Genomic DNA, 20047 nt, shown 5'->3' with positions numbered 1-20047 from the left:
CACAGAATAGATTTGGTAGAAGATCATTTTTCGTATTCCTATATCCCTGATAAGATATGCAGTTCAATAAACTCTTGGAATATCAACAGCAATTTCAAATTGTGGATAAATATGGAATTATATGCTGGCGTATATCCTAAAAACAAAGGGTTGTGAGTTAAAGAAATTAAATTAGAAGAAGTTTTATAATTATTATACGGGAGGGTACCCCCCCCCCCCCCACTTTCTTTTTTTCCTTTTTCTTAGCGTAACCGCTAGTATTGCATAAAGTATATTTATAGGAAAAAATTGATGAATAAAATATGATTAAATATATTATTTTGTAAGGAGTAGATAATTTTTATTCTCACATACCTACTATGACTCGGCACTAAAATTTTTTTTTGTTTATAAGAATCATAAAAGTTACTTGTCTAAGAGCACAGCGTGACTATCTATAATACAAAGTAGCTTGATGTCTGTCTGTCCGTCCGTCCGTTTGAAGCTTAAGATCTCGGTAACCACTGAACCGATTGGATTCTACTCTTCAGGGTATATAACTATCGGTCCTGTGGTGGTTTAAGCTATTTTCTTGGGGGGTGGGACACCCCAACCCCCCCAAAAATGAAAATTTCCCCCCCTATTTTTTTTTGGAGAAGATTTCCTTGGTTCTTTTTTTATGCAGAAGATTTCCTTGGTCCTTTTACGAATTTCGCCAAAATTTTTTTTTGATCACTTCTTGGGGCAAAGCCCCTAGAGGCTAGGGGCGAAGCCGCTAGTAAACAATAATGTATTCATTCTCCAGGGATCTAAAGGGATAAGACAACATCTTTATGTACATCCCCAATAGTGATAAAACTAGTGATGGGAATCCGGATCCGGAATCCGGAATCCGCCCAATTTTCGGCCAATTTTTGAATCCGAATCCGGAATCCGTTTTTTAAAGCGGATTCCGGATTCTAAATTGGTAGGCTAAAATTACCGTCTTTTTTCTTACAACTCCCTCTGTTTGAAGGCAAAGATCAAAAAAAAAAATTTCTACATAACAAATTTTAATAATTACTAATGGGATGTAAATGTTTTAGTTATGCTGGAAGTCAACACTTTAAACAAATCAAGGCTTCAACCAAGTAACATAGTGATAAATTAACGAAAAAAGCTATCCCTCTGTGACGGACGGCCTTTTAAAATACTGCTAGAATCCGGAATCCGAATCCGGAATCCGCAAAAAATAAGAATCCGGAATCCGCAAGAATCCGTCACTTTTTTTGACGGATTCCTTCAGAATCCGGAATCCGAATCCGGCCCAAAAATTCGACGGATTCCCATCCCTAGATAAAACATAATTACCCTTTTATGTAAATTAAAATCATTGGTTGAAAAGATTGGACATAATCAGGTTGAAACTAACAAATTATAATTTGAATAAAGTACCCAAGGTGTCAGAGCCACAAATAAAACTTTGTGTATCAAAAAATTTACAGTCCAATGTCCCCTCCCTCCCTCCATGATATTCTCTTTTTATATCTGGCGTAGCACTGAATAATTTATTTAGTGTGTAGATCTAATTACAAAATAAAAAAAGTAATCTTTCGCATTCATGAATGAATACAGTTTTTTTTCTTGTTGTTTATGGTTAATTTGCAGTATCTCAAGGCAAAAACAAGTAACTTCCAGAGAGGGAGGGGAAAATGGGCTGTTTATTACACTAGTCCCCAAAAGTTTTTTAAAGACCGTTCTCTTATTCGTTGGCTTTTGGGTACTTTTATTGAATTTTAATTGGTTGGCACATTAAGTTTAGTGTCCAAACGTTTCAACCACTAACTGTAAGGTACAGAAGGGGTAATTTTGTGTATCATCATTGTGGATGTACATCAATTTATCGGCCATTGTCTTTTCCTTTTAGATTCCTGAGTAACTTCGCCCCAAAGCCTCTTGAAGAATAGCAAAAATAGTTTAAACCTTGATATGAATAGTAGAGGTATTCCAATCGGTCCATTGCTTTGGTATTTTAAAGATCACACTACTTTTGTTGCATTATGTTGTTTTTGATGTTATGCAGTATTTTTTTTCAAGGCAAAAACCAATAACTTTGCCCCATAGCCTCTAAAAGGATTTTGAAACAAGTTTAAACCTTGAAACGAATAGTAAAGATATTAAAATTGGTCCATATTGGTATTAAAGATCTTTTGCTTCAGATGGACATACGAACATCACTCTACTTTTTATTGAAAACCATCCCGGGACTTATGTGAAGGTTCTCTAGAATAAAGTACCTACTCGGTTTAATGGGATCTTAAGCAACATACAAAAAACCGTACTACTTTATACAATAGGACAACTTAAAACAAGAAGGAATTGTAAGCTTTTATTTCCTAAGTGCATTATTTTATGGCAATAAATGGCTTCTAACATTGTAAATATCTTCAACAGGGCTCGGCAGCGACGTAACACTTAAATATCCTGCCTACTTCTTTTTTATATAATTCGCAGCCTAAACTTTAAAGTCTTACAAGCCCAGCCGCAGCCGAGCCCTTACTTTTAACAATTGTATAGTACTGGCAATTTTGGAACAAGCATTTTTAAAATTTACTAAATAAAATATTTCATTGATATATATGTACTAAAATAAAATCATAAATTTTTGTTAATTAAAATTTTCTTATTGAATGTTTTTCATCTTAAAATAATCTAAACTGAAATTTTTTTTCATTTCCTTCGAACTTGAAAAATATTTTTAAAAATATAAAATAAAATCTGTTATAAAATCATAAAACTAGCATAAAACCAAATAAAATAAAATCACATAATTTCTTACAATATTTTCCACGGATAAGAATATGACATATGATGTACGAATAATTATTTCTCGCATCGTACTAGAAACAGCTTTCAGCGTATATAAAAATTTACAGTCATAAGATTAAAACCAGTTTTGTTAGCCCCGAGATGCCGATGAAATCTGGATATAATACGATGCTAGACATATTTTTTAAATATGGCTGAGAACCGGTTATATTCCACTGGATATTAACCGGGTTTGAAAAATATTTAGGTCCAAGTTTTTTCACCTTTTCATGTGTCTAACATTTTCAAAATGAATTGTGAATTAAAATGCAGAAAATTTGAAGGCAATATAGATTTTTTATGATGCCATATCATTATCCATGTAACTGTAAATTTTACAATAGGAATAAGTATGTTATGCTTAATTTTCGTTTAAAAGTTGTGTAATTTAAATAAGGTACTAATAATTCTATTTTTAATACTGTTTTTTATAGATATGTTTTACTTTTATGATAAGTATTCCATTAATTTGATTGTTATAAATAAAATACGAAATAGGGGAAAAATACCTTATGCATTTTTACACCCCCTCAATTATATACCAGTCATGAAACTTCATTTTAAAAATTATTCTTCAAAAACATTGTTAAGTTTAAAAATACAGAGAATCGCACTGATTTTAGTTCATCTTAAAGGAAGCCTGTAGAAAATATATCGACCTTACTGCTGAAAGACTGCAACAAAAATCATTCCAAGATGCCTAACTCTTTAAATTATAACTAGTGGCTTCGCCCCAAGCCTCTAGGGGCTTTGCCCCAAGAGGTATAATTACATCTTCTATTACTTACCAAGCAGAACGGATCACAAATTTTCGCACCTACCCAGCAGGATAACATTTTGCGATTAAATTAGCAAAATTCGTAAAATTCATAAATTTCGTAAAATTCGTAAAATTTGTAAAAAAAAAAATGGGGGGGGGATTTTTTTGTTTTTGGGGGGGTTGGGGGTGTCCCACCCCCCAAGAAAATAGCTTAAAACCACCGCAGGACCAATAGGTATATACCCTGAAGAGTAGAATCCGATCTGTTCAGTGGTTACTGAGATCTTAAGCTTCAGACGGACGGACGGACGGACAGACAGACAGACATCGTTCTACTTTGTATTATAGATAGCTGCAGGCTAAATTTGGGTTATTGGGTCTTCTTGTGGCATTCTTCAGCAGAAAAATCGAAGTTTTTCCTGCAGACTTCCTTTAATTGATCTTTTTTTAAGAAAGGTTAAACTACTTTACTGAGTTTTCTCTTGCATATTTTCAAATTTATCTTTTTCTATACAAAAAAAAAACTTTTTGACATTTAATTTAACCTTCTTTTTATGTTTAATTAAACAAAGTTTTAATCTTATTTTTGTGAAAGCAAAGCTTTGAGTTCTACTTGCTTGAGTGTATATACGTGTATATTCTGCTTTGGTGTGCAATGACATCCGTCTCAATTTGAAATCTGACAAAATCTGAATGTATATCTTAATGTCATTTTTGACAAAACAAGCCTTTTGCCAGGGAGGGAGGGAACATTGGGCTGTTTATTAAACTAGTACCCAAAGTTTTGTTATTCATTGACTCAACAACTTAGGGGACTTTAACTGAATTTTGGTTAGTACTGTCAAAATATTTCAGCTTCTAATTGCAATCTACAGATGGGATAATTTTGTGTATAATCATTGGAGAATGAGATGTATATACATTTATCATGATAATACTTTAACTGAATTTTGGTTAGTACTGTCAAAATATTTCAGCTTCTAATTGCAATCTACAGATGGGATAATTTTGTGTATAATCATTGGAGAATGAGATGTATATACATTTATCATGATAATACTATAGGTGATTTTTTTTTCTCTAAAATTTGGAAGATTTGTGATTAGTGTGTGATTGTTATTCTTGCTGTAAAGTGACTGGTGGGGCTAGCGTGTGTGTGTAGCCATAGCCATGGGGCTAGCGTGCATCTCACAAGCTCAGGGTTCTCTCCACTACTTAGAAGTCAAACATCATCTTAAATATCATCAGAACATTTGGTTCTTGTGTCTTTTCTTAGTTTGTAATGATTCTTTGTTGATAATATTCTCTGTTCTTTTATTCCTCTTGATTTCCATCTCTATACCTAGTATTAACAAACAGTGAATCGTGGAATGAAAACGAAGTAGAGGATTCCGTCGTATTTCCTCAATAGCTTTTCTCCTATTTCTAGCCCGTGCGGGGGGGGGGGGGGTTCTAACCCTGCAGAGCAACTATTAACATTTACTTAACCTATCAAATGCTACTGTAAAAATGTGATGAAACCAGCTACTTTGTTATCTTTCCATGATCCCAAATATTGTTTTATTTGCAGCTTCGCCCCTAGCCTTAAACTTGACTAAACTAACCTAACCTAATGTACTTCAGACTAACAGGCATATATTTAAGAATAACCATACCAATGATAACTAAAAACTGTGCAATTTATCAAGGTATTAAGATAAGTAACACCCAAAAGAAAACCAACTCGTTGATTTCACTAACTTTGTCTGGAAGTACTAACTGTAATGAATTGCGCCTTGTTTTTTGCCATGGCATACCCCTACTTTAATGTCTTGCATCTAACAATATATACGAAAATTAACTTTGGTTTTGAAGTATTGTTGGGCAGAGATTCGTACCGACTACCTACCCGACGACGAGCGGATGTTGTACGTGTTAAGCCCTAATTTAAGAATAGAAAAGAATTTGTTTATTTTAACATTATTGCTTTTAATTTCATGTTAATTTTTCAGCAAAACTAATTATGTAGATTTGAATTAGTTTTCTTTAAAAGAAATAGTATTTTTTGCTTTTCTATGAAAAACAATTTGTCAAATGTTTTTAATTAAAATTCTTTTTTTACAACAAGTAAACTTTTACGAACTTAAACTTAAACTTCTAAATGAAAAATTCTTTAGATAAAACAAAAAGCAGTAAAGGTAAAAGTTGAACAATAGAAATACTTTCTTTAATTAAATAAAATACATCAAAACGATTTAAATATAAAGGGGCGTGCAGAAGGAAATAAAATTAGGAAGCACAGCCTTCTCCCTTTTACCCCCCTCAAGGCCCACACCACACGCCCCTGGCGCACACGCCCTTGCGCTTAATCCGTCTGTATTTATTTAAATTCTATTCTTTTTAATGTTTTTCTACTTTTGATTTATCTGAATCTGTAATCTTATCTGTATGTAAATCTGACTTTAAAGTTTATTGTATTTCTATTTTCTATCTAAATTTGTCAGCCTTAGTCTGTTTATCTATCTACTAAAATATATACATATCTGTTAGTATTTAAGTAATAAATCTATGAGGTTATGGTTTGTTTTGAATATCTATCAACCCGTTTATTCTAAGCTTGTGTTTTTCTCTACCCATTTATCTATCCATCTCTCTATCAAACTATTTTTTTTGACAATCGATGTTCCAAAGTCAATAGCAGGTTGACAGCACTATGTCTATCAATCTTTGTACCTATGTTAAGAACAAGTTGACCCAGGGAGTAAGGGAGGGGACAATGGGCAATTAATTCAATTTAAGAGTTATCGCTGAAAGACTATGAAATCCAGAATAATCTGAAAAATATGAAGGAAATTGTAAAGGGAGAGGCAGAAAACTTTTAAATAAGAAAAGAGTTCCAAGAAAAAAACATTCATTAGAAAATTAGATTACAAGCACATCAGACTGACATAATCATTCTGTAATTAATAACTATAAAAATCTCCCTGGAACCCATTCAACCCATCGCCCAATAACCCAAAATTTAATTGGGTTCTTAGAATGGTTATTATATAAATATCACAATAAAGTTTTTATTTATGAAATGATATTTCTGGAGAGAAAAAAATTGTTAAAACCAGCCACATCATAACAAATTAAGTTTATTGATACTTTTCTGCTAGATATTCAAAACTAACACACGAGTTGCGGCATTGGTTGCGCAAGTACCCAAAGTCAGCCAGAAACTGCTAAATTCTTGTACATTCTTTTTAAGCCAGTACCCAAAAAAATTGAATATTCGATCCATTGTCCCCTCCCTTACTCCCTGAAGTTGACCGCTCTCTATCTATCTATCTATATCTGTACCTATGTCAAGAGCAAGTTGACCGCTCTCTGCCCGCATCTCTACGCATCCTGATTGGAACAGCTGACAACCAACTCCGAGAACTTGTTAAATAACCTGAATAATTTACATTTTACAAACAGGTATTATAAATGTACAAAAGATTTAACGAACGAAATGATAAATACTTTGCTACTTTTAAAGAATGTTAGCTATTTTTTCTTGTTATCTTTCTTAATGAGAGTTTTACCAGAGAGAGAGGTGACAATGGGCTGTTTATTACACTAGTCCCCAAGGTTTTGGACACTTTTACTGAATTTTTATTGGTTGTTTAATTAAGTTAAATATTAAAACGTTTCAACCACTAATTTTAATCTACAGAAAGGGCAATTTTGTGTGTCATCAACGGGGAATTATATGAATTTATCGGCCGTTGTCGTTTCCCTTTAGATCCCTGTAGTTTTACTGTGAGAAATTGTTTAGACGTATACATAGCTCAAAGTTTTTCCTTCTATTTTGTTGACAAATATACTTAGGAAAAGAAACACATCTTATATAGAAGCTACGCTACTTAAAAATTTATTTAGATCAGAGATCTAAGGGACAAGAATATGGCAGATAAATTGATATAAATCCCCGCACTATGGGACATTTCAAAACAAATTTTTTTTTTCTCAGAGTTTCTCAGAGAATTTTTTACATGAACGTGTAGCTTTTGATGAGTAGATTTGACTTTATTTCATCCACTTTAGGTAAAAGTCCCGACTATTATGCTTTTTTTGGCTTTAAAGTTTTTGTTAAAAAGTAAATGATTTGAACGATAAATTTTAGTGCAACGACATTTGTTTGCATAACATTTATATGTTGTATGATCGCCTCAAAACTAGGGGGTGTGTTGAGCGTTAAAGGGAGGGGACTTTTAAGAAACAGGGCTAAGATTAACTGTCAGAAGAAGGGGAAAAAATGTGATGAAAACATCTTTAAACATTTTAATTAACCAAGATAAAATTTACTTATGAGGTATAAATTTATATAATCAAACATATTTTAATCTAAAAGTTAAAAACTGAATAAAATGTCAAAATTACCCTCTAAATTTACCTATTTAAAAATAAAACAATTTTAACTAACCTTACTACATGCATGGAATACAATATTATATTTTATTACTTACTTTTATTCTTTCTAACTAATAATGAATTACCTCATAACTATATGACTTAATTCTTTCTTAAAAGTTTTAGTTTTAAGTGATTACTCTTAGCTTGTAGAAATAAGAATCCCCTTTCTTTATGTGCACCTGGGGGTGTTCATACAATACTTATAACATTTTTTCATGATTATTAATTTTATTAATTTTTTAATTCTTAGAAACACATGGAATACAAAATCATATTTTGTTCGCAATATATTTTTAAGTTGCTAAAATGAGTAAATATTTTGCTGAAATGTAAGACCACCTTGGTAGGTGCTAATTTCCCCCTCCCCTCAATTTCTGGGATGGGATCGGAAATATCATATGTTCTAAGATTGTAAAATTTCTATAATTAGATTTAAAGACAATAAGTAATAAATATGTCCTTAACAGAGCTCTTAATTAGCAAACTTTAAATCTCAGAAATGAGTTTGATATCTTAATTATATTTTATACAGATATCAAATTTTATAACCTTTAAGTAATTACACTATGCAAATAAACATAGAAATGTATGAGAATAATAATAAGATGATCAGAAGAGAATTTTTAATTTTTTCACACATCTTTCCTTTTACAATTGTTAGGTACATACTTTTTATCCCTTTCTTAATTATTTTACTAAGTATGATTGTTTATAAATATTAAAAAGATTGCTAGTTTTATTTAAATATTAGGTACTCAACTAGTTTTTAGGAGCAAAAAAATCTCTTCTATATAAGCACTAATGTAAAAAAGGGTACTAAATATAAATCAGATTATTAAACTATTGACTTTTAAAATGTAAAAAAAAATTATTTAAAAATTCTAAACGTTTTATAATAGAATCTAAAAGAATTAGATTGGTGAAATATAATTTCAAACTAATATTTTGTATCCCAACCCTTTGAAATTACATAAGAAGACGAAATGAATTAAGTATGTCGTCATTGTGCATAGCAAAATTTAAGTTATGAAAAAATAAAAAATAACAGCAAATAAATAATCTTTTTTGATATTTTTTTAAAGAATATTGTTTTAAAGTCCATAGATTATAATCGAGACATATTTCATATCTCTATCTTAAGCAGGGGAAAAATGAAACAAAACATATACATTTGTCCCATAGTGCCCCGTTGATGACACACAAAATTGCCCCTTCTGTAGATCAAAATTAGTGGTTGATACGTTTAAACACTCAATATAATGAATCAACCAATCAAAATTCGCTAAAGTCCCCGAAGTTGTTGAATAAGAAAAAGTTATCGTATAACTTTAGGGACTAGTGTAATAAACAGCCCATTGTCCCCTATCTCTCTGGATTTAGATACAGTACCTACATGTGCCCATGTATGTGTAACAGGATCATAGCACTCTATAGAATCATGGTGTCTGTCAAGACTCTCTTCTCCTCCTAGCATATTTTTACCTGCATGTGTCCATGTATCTGTATTAGGATCATAGCACTCTATAGAATCATGATGTCTGTCAAGACCCTCTTCTCCTCCTGGCACATTCTTACCTGCATGTGTCCATGTATCTGTCACAGGATCATAGCACTCTATAGAATCATGATGTCTGTCAAGACCCTCTTCTCCTCCTAGCATATTCTTACCTGCATGTGTCCATGTATCTGTCACAGGATCATAGCACTCTATAGAATCATGATGTCTGTCAAGACCCTCTTCTCCTCCTAGCATATTCTTACCTGCATGTGTCCATGTATCTGTAACAGGATCATAGCACTCTATAGAATCATGGTGTCTGTCAAGACTCTCTTCTCCTCCTAGCATATTCTTACCTGCATGTGTCCATGTATCTGTAACAGGATCATAGCACTCTATAGAATCATGGTGTCTGTCAAGACTCTCTTCTCCTCCTAGCATATTCTTACCTGCATGTGTCCATGTATCTGTCACAGGATCATAGCACTCTATAGAATCATGATGTCTGTCAAGACCCTCTTCTCCTCCTAGCATATTCTTACCTGCATGTGTCCATGTATCTGTCACAGGATCATAGCACTCTATAGAATCATGATGTCTGTCAAGACCCTCTTCTCCTCCTAGCATATTCTTACCTGCATGTGTCCATGTATCTGTCACAGGATCATAGCACTCTATAGAATCATGATGTCTGTCAAGACCCTCTTCTCCTCCTAGCATATTCTTACCTGCATGTGTCCATGTATCTGTCACAGGATCATAGCACTCTATAGAATCATGGTGTCTGTCAAGACCCTCTTCTCCTCCTAGCATATTCTTACCTGCATGTGTCCATGTATCTGTCACAGGATCATAGCACTCTATAGAATCATGATGTCTGTCAAGACCCTCTTCTCCTCCTAGCATATTCTTACCTGCATGTGTCCATGTATCTGTCACAGGATCATAGCACTCTATAGAATCATGATGTCTGTCAAGACCCTCTTCTCCTCCTAGCATATTCTTACCTGCATGTGTCCATGTATCTGTCACAGGATCATAGCACTCTATAGAATCATGGTGTCTGTCAAGACCCTCTTCTCCTCCTAGCATATTCTTACCTGCATGTGTCCATGTATCTGTAACAGGATCATAGCACTCTATAGAATCATGGTGTCTGTCAAGACCCTCTTCTCCTCCTAGCACATACATCTTACCATCTAGATAGAAAAAATATATTAGAGAACCTTTTCAACTTCAGGTAACCTATACATTCTGAATCTTATAATGAACGCATCCTTCTAGTTTACAACACCAGGGAGGTAGGGGACATTGGATTGTAAATTGCACTAATACCCAAAGATAGAGACCTTTTAAGATCAACATAAAGATATTTGACTGTCGCAGAGCATTTGATATTGCCTTTTTCCAATTTTAAAATAATAGATCAATTGTTTGTAATAAGATTTTATAAGAAGATAATAACTTTTCTTCTATTGAAAAAATCGTTGTTGTTTCACAAATTCGTTGAGAAATATTGTGGTGACTGCCGAGCCCTCCTATTTCTGAAATTGAAATATTTTTTTGGGGGGAAGGCAGTCTTTTTTGCCTATGCCTAATACCTAGTGATAAACAAACCGGAAACTCCCCCCTCCTTATCTATAATTTATTACAAATCAAGGGGATGTGGGTTTCTATGTTCAACAAGGTACTGTGCGGGTAAAACGTGAATATCGTACCTATTGCTGCTGCAGCCGGTCTGTATCTTCTTTCCAACATTGGTGCCACGAATTCCCATTTGTTGCGTGTTACATCATATCTCTCAACCTTCATTTAATTATTAATTTTTAGCACCGCCGTTTGGCCATCTTTGATTTTTACATACACAATAGTCAAGTATTATCAGAATGGATATAGAATACGTGGATATTGTGAGAGATTCTCGAATACTCTGAGAAATGTTTCTCCCAGCTGGCTAATATGACGATAACCTCCCTCCCCCCCCCCCTCTAATGACTTAACGCCATCCCCTCCATGGAGAACCACATTGACCAATATCTATATTAGAAGCCTATGTTGGCGACAAAAATTCCCCTGTCATAATATGTTATCCATGTATTGTAAATCCATTATTATCATATTATGAATAGACAATAAAGCTAAATGTAAAGTCTTAAATTAACTTGAGAAGAAGGGTACATTGGTCTGACAATTATATTGGTACCAAAAGTTTTATCAAATCAAATCTTGATTGGTTCGTCCAAACTAACCCTGGCTACACTTTTTATCAATAATTCTAATCCAGGGAGTAAGGGGTAATTTTGTTGGGGGAAATTATTATAAAAACTATGTTACCTTATTTGTATTTTCAGTACTAGCATGCCAGCCACCAACTACATAGATATAGCCCTGTATGTTCACGGGTATTAACAGAGTTGTCTTGCAATGCAATTAAGTCTTCCTTGATTTTTTTATAAACTAGCGGCTTCGCCCCGAGCCTCTAGGGGATTTTTCCACAAGAAGTTTTATCAACCTAATTTTTCGTATCTTAGATTTAATAAGAAAAAGAAAGAATTTTTTGGGGAAGAGGATTTTTTTTAAATTTCATTTTTATAGATGGGGGGTATTTTTCATTTTTTTGAGGGGGTTGGGTTTGTCCCAACCCCCAAGAAAAAAACTTAAAATCATGACAGGACCAGTAGGTATATTCCCTGAAGAGTAGAGCCCAATCGGTTCAGTGGTTACTGAGATCTTAAGCTTTAGCCAGACAGACGGACAGACAGACATCGTTCTACTTTGTATTATAGATATGGTAACGCAGTGTTTGAAACAATCCGACCACATTATTTGTACGAATGGACAATTAATTTTAATCCTTATAAGTCAGCTGCAAACAGTTGAATGCCTTTAAATAAAAGTAACAGGATGTTTGTCTACCAGTATGGTTCTCTTAGGGCGTGGATTGGTTTATTACTATTTTGGAGGAGGGTACCACTACCCTACCAAAAGAAATAACCTTTGTAAGTCTCAGGGATATACATGAATCTTTTACAATTCTAAAAAGCAGCTGGAAGTCTAAATATGACCCAAGCATGACAATGCTTTTTAAAAAAAAAATTAAAGCATCCAAAAGGGTTTAATATTTTAAAGACATCATTATAAATACTCCGTGCCTGAAGAAGACATGCAGCGCTGCCGCTGCGGGGTATGAGCATACTCGCCATCTCCTGCCAGCTACCTGTCTTCCAATCATACCTGTAATAACAATGGTCATGGTGACACCTTTAGGGGGGCTTGGTGTCGCTTCGGGTCCTAGACCACTCCACACACATTGAAACATACTCTGGGTCTTATGATTGCGGTGTAAAGCGTCCATTCGCACATCAGACAACCAACCCTTTGATTGTATGACCTTTGCCTGAGAAGGCTTTCTACCATTGCAGCAGTAGGAACCATTTTTAACGTCTTTGGTTATGACTCGGTGTCTAGTCGAGATTCGAACCAATCACCTTCCCGACAACAAGCGGATGTGCTACCAGGGATAAGGGATAGGAAACCTGGCCATAAATTAGGTCTCGGCCTGGTTTTGAAAGGGATCATGCAACTTTTACCATTTGCCTAATTTAATGACCTTACTGGCGGACGGCTCATATTGGCTACCGCTCTAAACCAATAGTGTTCTGTGATTTGGGCTTGTTTTGTATCAAACAATCACCAATTGGCGGAAATTTTAGAAGCAGACAATTCTAGAAAAAATAATGATTTGTCTGCTACGAAAAAATAAATATAAATGGTGTTAGATCACATTAGTTTAATTATTAAATCTGCCTAGAGTTAAACATTAAAAAAGGGCCATATAGAAAAAACAAAAATAACGGGATTATTTTATTGGAAAGAAGGTAGTTACGAATTTTAATTTGGTAGTTTAAAAATTAGATGTTGTATTTTGAATTTTAAAAATTTAATACCGAATTGATACAACACCTTAACCCATTACTTGTACTTATGTGTACAATACAACACAGTACAGATCTATCATTACATAATAGTATCCAAAGAACTTGATAGAATGTTACCCAAGTGCATATTTATTTATTTATTTTGAATTTTAACTAGCAATGAAATTTTCAAATAAAATTTTTACTCATTAATAAAAATGCAAATAATACAAACTAAAATCTGTCTGAGGGAAACCCAACGATAGCTTTCTGACAATTCAAATTACCAAAGTAAAAGATAAAAAAATTTTGGGAGAGAAAAAACTTCATTTTAACAAAAGCCATTAATATATAGGTTTATAAAAAGTTGTTTTTTACTTTAAACTAGCTACCTGAATTTGATTCTATACTTTATCTACATTCTACACACACACACACAGCTTTTTCATTAGCGTTTAGGACGAACCACTGCGCCATCCCAAAACTGGTTTATTTGGCCTAGGCTTGAAATAGGCCCGAAATAATATTTTCCTACGTTTCCCATCCCTTATCCCTGTGTGCTACATGTTACGCCACTGTCGCGGGTTCTGCAATAACAATTGATGTATACGTGGATTTTATCACAGTTCGTTCATACAGTAGTAGGGGAGAGGATGGGGTAAAAGGGGTGAAGGGGGAAGATTTACATTTCCTTATAACTGAAATTATCTCCCTATACTATGATATTTTCTTCCCTTCCATAACCTTGGAAATTATAAAGCCTTTTTAATAACTTAATTTTCTTCTTTTAATATAAAGCCTCAAAAATGAAGTATGAATAAAGAAAAGGAAGCCTAAAAAACCCATTGACGTAAATGCACATTAAAAAAAGTAAATTAAATTTTCATAACAAGGACTTTTAAGGTTTTATTCAAAATAAATCAAAATCAAACAGAACCGTTAGGTCCGTATTATAATTTCCCGTGTACAGATATGATTTAAGCATAGAGAAAAAAATAAAAGAGAGGAATCGAAGCAACTAGAAGACGAAAATAGGCAGTGGGCCTAGAGGCCTACTCAGCGCTGTTGCCGCGCTAAAATTTATTGCTATTCCACTACTTTTCAAATGGGAGGATTAAAAATTATTAAAAAAAATATTTTTTTACTTTTTACTATTTCCATATTTAGGGCAAGAATATTAGATTAGATATTTTCGTTTTAATGTTTTAATTAAAAATTACATAGAATTTTATTTTTATTTAAAAAAATTTGTTCATGAAAGATGAATCCTTCTATTTCTAAAAAGAGGGAAATTTTTTTCATAATGAACATTCAGCTTATTCTGACCGCCCACGGCTGTTTGCTAAATATCGCTTTTCTTTTTATTCACATTATTATTTATGATTGACTTACAGAAAGCCCTGGGCGGTTTTTGATTTTCGTCTGCTTCTAAATTTAGGGATGGGGAAATAGTATTTTACCATGAAAAAGGGGTGAGTATTCATCCTCTTATCCTTTTTCCTTATGTATTTAAGATATTTTTTCCAATATCTAAAATACAAAGTAGCTTGATGTTTATCTGTCAGTCCGTCTGAAGCTTAAGATCTCGGTAACCACTGAACCGATCGGACTCTGCTCTTCAGGGAATATGCCTACTGGTCCTGTGGTGGTTTTAGGCTATTTTCTTGGGGGGTGTCACACCCCCAACCCTCCCAAAAATAAAAAAATTATCATTTTTTTATGATACAGATGATGCCCGCCTTTTTTAAAAATTATTTAAAATATTGGTGGAGTGGGGGATCTCCAGGTATTAAAAGATGTAATTATACCTCTTGGGGCAAAACCCCTAAGGCTAGGGGCAAAGCCGCTAATGGTATAATATTTAAATAGCTTCTTCTACTGATAGAAGACGTCCAAGGGTGGGGGTAAAGGGGTGTTTTAAAACTCCTCATTCCCACACTCAAAATGCATTGGATTACCCCCCCCCCCCCTATGGCTCCCAAAGGAGGGATCTTAAACTATATAGAAAAGGCTTTAATTGAAGAAAATATATAAGTGAATATTATTATAAAATCATAATTTAAAGTTAAGCTGACTGAGAGACATTTTTCAAAGAGAAAGTTTTGGAAAACTAATTACAAGACAGGGCAAAATATAATTACAATTCTTTTCACAAAAAAATTAGTTATAAACAATTTCTTTTCGCATGGAAGGTGAAAAGTTTTCTTAACTACTTATAACTTTGAGTCCTTATATTATTTTTTTTTCTTCAAATTAGCTTAATCTGGAATTGTTATCAAGGAAAGAAATTTTTTAAAAAGTTCTTTAATCAGACTGTGACATAACTTATGTTTGATCTTTCAGTCATCATCTTGTGAAAACCTGAATTGATAATAATCTTGTTTTGTTAAAAAAAAAAACATAATTATTTATAATATATAATTTTCGCATTCCAATGGTTTAAGAGGTAGTAGAATTATACAAAAAAAAGATAAGGATATAATAAAATATTCCATCCGCTAATGTAGGGATTGAACTTTCAAGATTATCTACTAGACCTACTGGATGGAAATTAAAATTCAGCCTATTTCTACAAAATTATACTATATCATACTAGAGACACAAAAATTCATATCATATAAGATTCAACCTTTTCCCTTAGTTTTCTTGACAACTAAATTAAAAGAATATTTTACAAAGATATTAACCCCTGAAAATCCTCCCCCAGTTTTAGACCAGATAACTTTTTCACGTAAAATTACCATCAGCATTTCTAGAATATTTTAATTATTTTCATTAAAATTAAATCTAACTAATTAGGTAAATCTTTTGTATTTTCTCTAGAAAAAGAATGGAGGTGACACGATGCAAGTTTAAACAATTTCTCATCTACACCCTCCTCCCCTTAAGGAGCGTTTCTTCGTATTTCCACAGTAGCTTTTCTCCTATTTCTAGCCCCTGCGGGGGGCTCTAACCCTTCGGGACAAATTAAATAACCCTGCGGGGCAATCACCTAAACCAATATAACCTAACCTAACCTAAATCAACCTAAAAAAGCCATTTTGAAAATACGATGAATCGCCCATTAAGGGGCGTTGCTACGAAAGGGACTATAGCCATTTTATTTTAATATAAAAACTGACCTTTGAACCAGGTCTATACCATCTCCGTCCTCTAGTATAGCACCACCTGTAGTTACCATCATAATAAATATCTACATTACAAACTTAAGTAGAATGATGTTTGTACGTCCGTCTGTCGGTCTTAGAATTTTTGTTTCAGGAAGTAGCACAACCAAAACATAAATGTTACCGAAAATATATTTTGTTGCGGTATCGCTTTGAAACAGATTAATTTCCGGTGGAATAGAACCAGTTCTCAGTCACACTGAAACATTATGTTTAGCATCGTATTATATCCAGTTTTCTACATAAATAAATTGTAAAAAAAAACTTGTTTTAATCTTATAATTGTAATTTTTTCATCCGCGGAAAGCTGTTTACAATACGATGCGATAAATAAATATTCTAGACTTTAAAAACAAAAAAAATGAAATGAAAAAATTTATGATGTTAGTTCCTGTGACATACAAAGCTCCTCTACAAGCTACTACAGCGGGACTCGTTACTGCCATCTTCAGGGAAGGGATAAAACTCCAAGAGTTGGTCTCAGGGTCATATCTTAACAAACATAAATTATTATGTTGACCATACTTTTTTTTTATATAAAAGTTGGAGATACAACTATTAGGAGGAAACAGGAAAGAATGTTTTTTAACAATCTTACCGCCCTATTAATCCTTATTTAAAAGTAACAAAATGTTTTTCTGTCTCTTTGTACCAAAGGATCTCGCAAACCCCTAAACCGATATTAATGGGTCTCCTTTACAGTGCAGCTTCTTATCATCGGTCCACTGAAGGTTTATAACTATTTTGGGGGAGGGTTTCTACAACCCTTTTAAGATACATCGTCCCTAAAAAATTACCCGACTAAATTTGTTTTTAGTTTGACCAAAAGTTTGACAACCAAAAAATGCAATCTCTTATCTTTTATTTTAGAATATACCTAGTAAGTAAAGCGTAGAAAAATAAAGAGAACTAAACATATATATTTGTATATGAAAAGTAACTTTGAAAATTTGTATATTTGGATAGCGACAAACTGGAAAATCTAAAAGAAACTTATTTGGAAAGTATTGTGTCATTTTCCTCATGGCTTCGTTTTACCCAGAAATAGACCCCAATTATAATTTCTGAGCTTATGATTGAGGTTCAGAAAAGGGGGGGGGGAAAATGTGGTGACTCGTGCCACGACATACCAGCAATTTTATTTTGGGTGCTACTCCCTTAGTTTTAGAGATAATTGGGTGAAATCTTTTGGGCTGGGTCACTAATTACCCCAACTAGAGGTATCTTTCAAAAAAAACGGCGGCGGGTCCGCCGCTCCCGCCGTTCGCCGCCATTTTCCGCCGCCGCCAAAAAATTTTTTTTTATTGCATTTCTCGCCGAATTAGGCAATTTGGAATCATTTGAGACCATGTTATTTTTTTCAAAAATTTTTCCCCTTATAACCAACCCTGCGGGGGGACTTAGTCATTTTTTTCAAATTCTCGTTTATTAAGGTATATCTTAAATTCAGTGCTTCTCCTGTGCTTTTAAAGATATTGAAACAAAATCTTTTGAGGTAGATCAGTAAAAAATATTTGAATAAAAAATGGCGGCGGTACCGCCGCTCCCGCCGTCCACCGCCATTTTCCGCCGCCGCCGCCAAAAATTTTTTTATTGCATTTCTCGCCGAATTAGGCAATTTGGAATCATTTGAGACCATGTTATTTTTTTCAAAATTTTTTCCCCTTATAACCAACCCTGCGGGGGGACTTAGTCATTTTTTTCAAATTCTCGTTTATTAAGGTATATCTTAAATTCAGTGCTTCTCCTGTGCTTTTAAAGATATTGAAACAAAATCTTTTGAGGTAGATCAGTAAAAAATATTTGAATAAAAAATGGCGGCGGTACCGCCGCTCCCGCCGTCCACCGCCATTTTCCGCCGCCGCCGCCAAAAAATTTTTTATTGCATTTCTCGCCGAATTAGGCAATTTGGAATCATTTGAGACCATGTTATTTTTTTCAAAATTTTTTCCCCTTATAACCAACCCTGCGGGGGGACTTAGTCATTTTTTTCAAATTCTCGTTTATTAAGGTATATCTTAAATTCAGTGCTTCTCCTGTGCTTTTAAAGATATTGAAACAAAATCTTTTGAAGTAGATCAGCAAAAAAATATTTGAATAAAAAATGGCGGCGGTACCACCGCTCCCACCATCCACCGCCATTTTTCGCCGCCCACAGGACGGCTTGTAAGGGGAAAAATTTTTGAAAAAAATAATATGGTCTCAAATGATTCCAAATTGCCTAATTCGGCAAGAAATGCAATAAAAAAATTTTGGCGGCGACGGCGGAAAATGGCGGTTGACGGCGGGAGCGGTAGTACCGCCGCCATTTTTTATTCAAATATTTTTTTACTGACCTACCTCAAAAGATTTTGTTTCAATATCTTTAAAAGCTTAGTAGAGGCACTGAATTTAAGATATACCTTAATAAACGAGAATTTGAAAAAAATGACTAAGTTCCCCCGCAGGGTTGGTTATAAGGGGAAAAAATTTTGAAAAAAATAACATGGTCTCAAATGATTCCAAATTGCCTAATTCGGCGAGAAATGCAATAAAAAAAATTTTGGCGGCGGCGGCGGAAAATGGCGGTGGACGGCGGGAGCGGCGGTACCGCCGCCATTTTTTATTCAAATATTTTTTACTGATCTACCTCAAAAGATTTTGTTTCAATATCTTTAAAAGCACAGGAGAAGCACTGAATTTAAGATATACCTTAATAAACGAGAATTTGAAAAAAATGACTAAGTCCCCCCGCAGGGTTGGTTATAAGGGGAAAAATTTTTGAAAAAAATAACATGGTCTCAAATGATTCCAAATTGCCTAATTCGGCGAGAAATGCAATAAAAAAATTTTTTTTGGCGGCGGCGGAAAATGGCGGCGAACGGCGGGAGCGGCGGACCCGCCGCCGTTTTTTTTGAAAGATACCTCTAGTTGGGGTAATTAGTGACCCAGCCCAAAAGATTTCACCCAATTATCTCTAAAACTAAGGGAGTAGCACCCAAAATAAAATTGCTGGTATGTCGTGGCACGAGTCACCACATTTTCCCCCCCCCCTTTTAAAAAAATATATGAACATATCTTTTAAATAATCTGGAATAGCCAATATCCTATGATGCACAGGGAAACCGCCACTGAAGAAAAAACGCATTTATGCCAACGGCGAGATAAATGTGCATTATTGAGTAATTACTATTCTAGATTATTTGTAGGCCTTCTTTTGTCCGTTAAAATTTTGTGCGAGCATAATTCTTACGTTCCACCATTTGGCCGTCAGAAGCCTTTAAAGTTCGGAGATAATCGCTACCAGGAACATTTTACCGTGAACTGCACTTGGTCCCTTTTATATAAATATTCAGCTTAAGTTCTGTGTAGGTATGTACTAATGTAGGTCTAAATCAGTTATGTTAGAAAATGAGAGTATTTCTTCTTACTATTTCAAACTTAGCGAGAATTTCAAGTTTTATTGCTAATAAGAAAA

At 34.0% G+C, this 20047-nt stretch overlaps 1 protein-coding gene across 2 annotated transcripts in view; it reads right to left on the bottom strand.

Annotated features, from left to right (window-relative positions):
• Positions 1-2335: 2335 nt before the first annotated feature.
• LOC145329674 (kelch-like protein 12) overlaps positions 2336-20047 on the bottom strand; it is a 36988-nt gene continuing 19276 nt past the window's right edge. Inside the window, exons 18-26 of one of the 2 annotated variants that reach the window (XR_013883042.1) lie at positions 16986-17082; positions 16546-16595; positions 12659-12740; positions 11841-11894; positions 11225-11312; positions 10607-10705; positions 6911-7004; positions 4014-4928; positions 2336-3454 (exon numbers count right to left, since the gene is read on the bottom strand). Coding sequence is in view for 1 of the 2 variants with exons in the window: in XM_080174026.1 (XP_080030152.1) it covers positions 6916-7004; positions 10607-10705; positions 11225-11312; positions 11841-11894; positions 12659-12740; positions 16546-16595; positions 16986-17082 (559 nt within the window). In the remaining variant the exon portion in view is untranslated. Of the gene's footprint in view, positions 4929-6910; positions 7005-10606; positions 10706-11224; positions 11313-11840; positions 11895-12658; positions 12741-16545; positions 16596-16985; positions 17083-20047 lie in introns of both variants that reach the window. The other variant, XM_080174026.1, reaches the window with a different exon arrangement.

This window comes from Acartia tonsa, chromosome 10, assembly GCF_053477335.1.
Source record: "Acartia tonsa isolate MP-2025a chromosome 10, ASM5347733v1, whole genome shotgun sequence".
Classification (NCBI taxonomy): Eukaryota; Metazoa; Arthropoda; class Copepoda; order Calanoida; family Acartiidae; genus Acartia; species Acartia tonsa.
The sequence above is the reverse complement of the archived record's forward strand: the minus strand, read 5'-3'. Positions and strand labels throughout refer to the sequence as shown.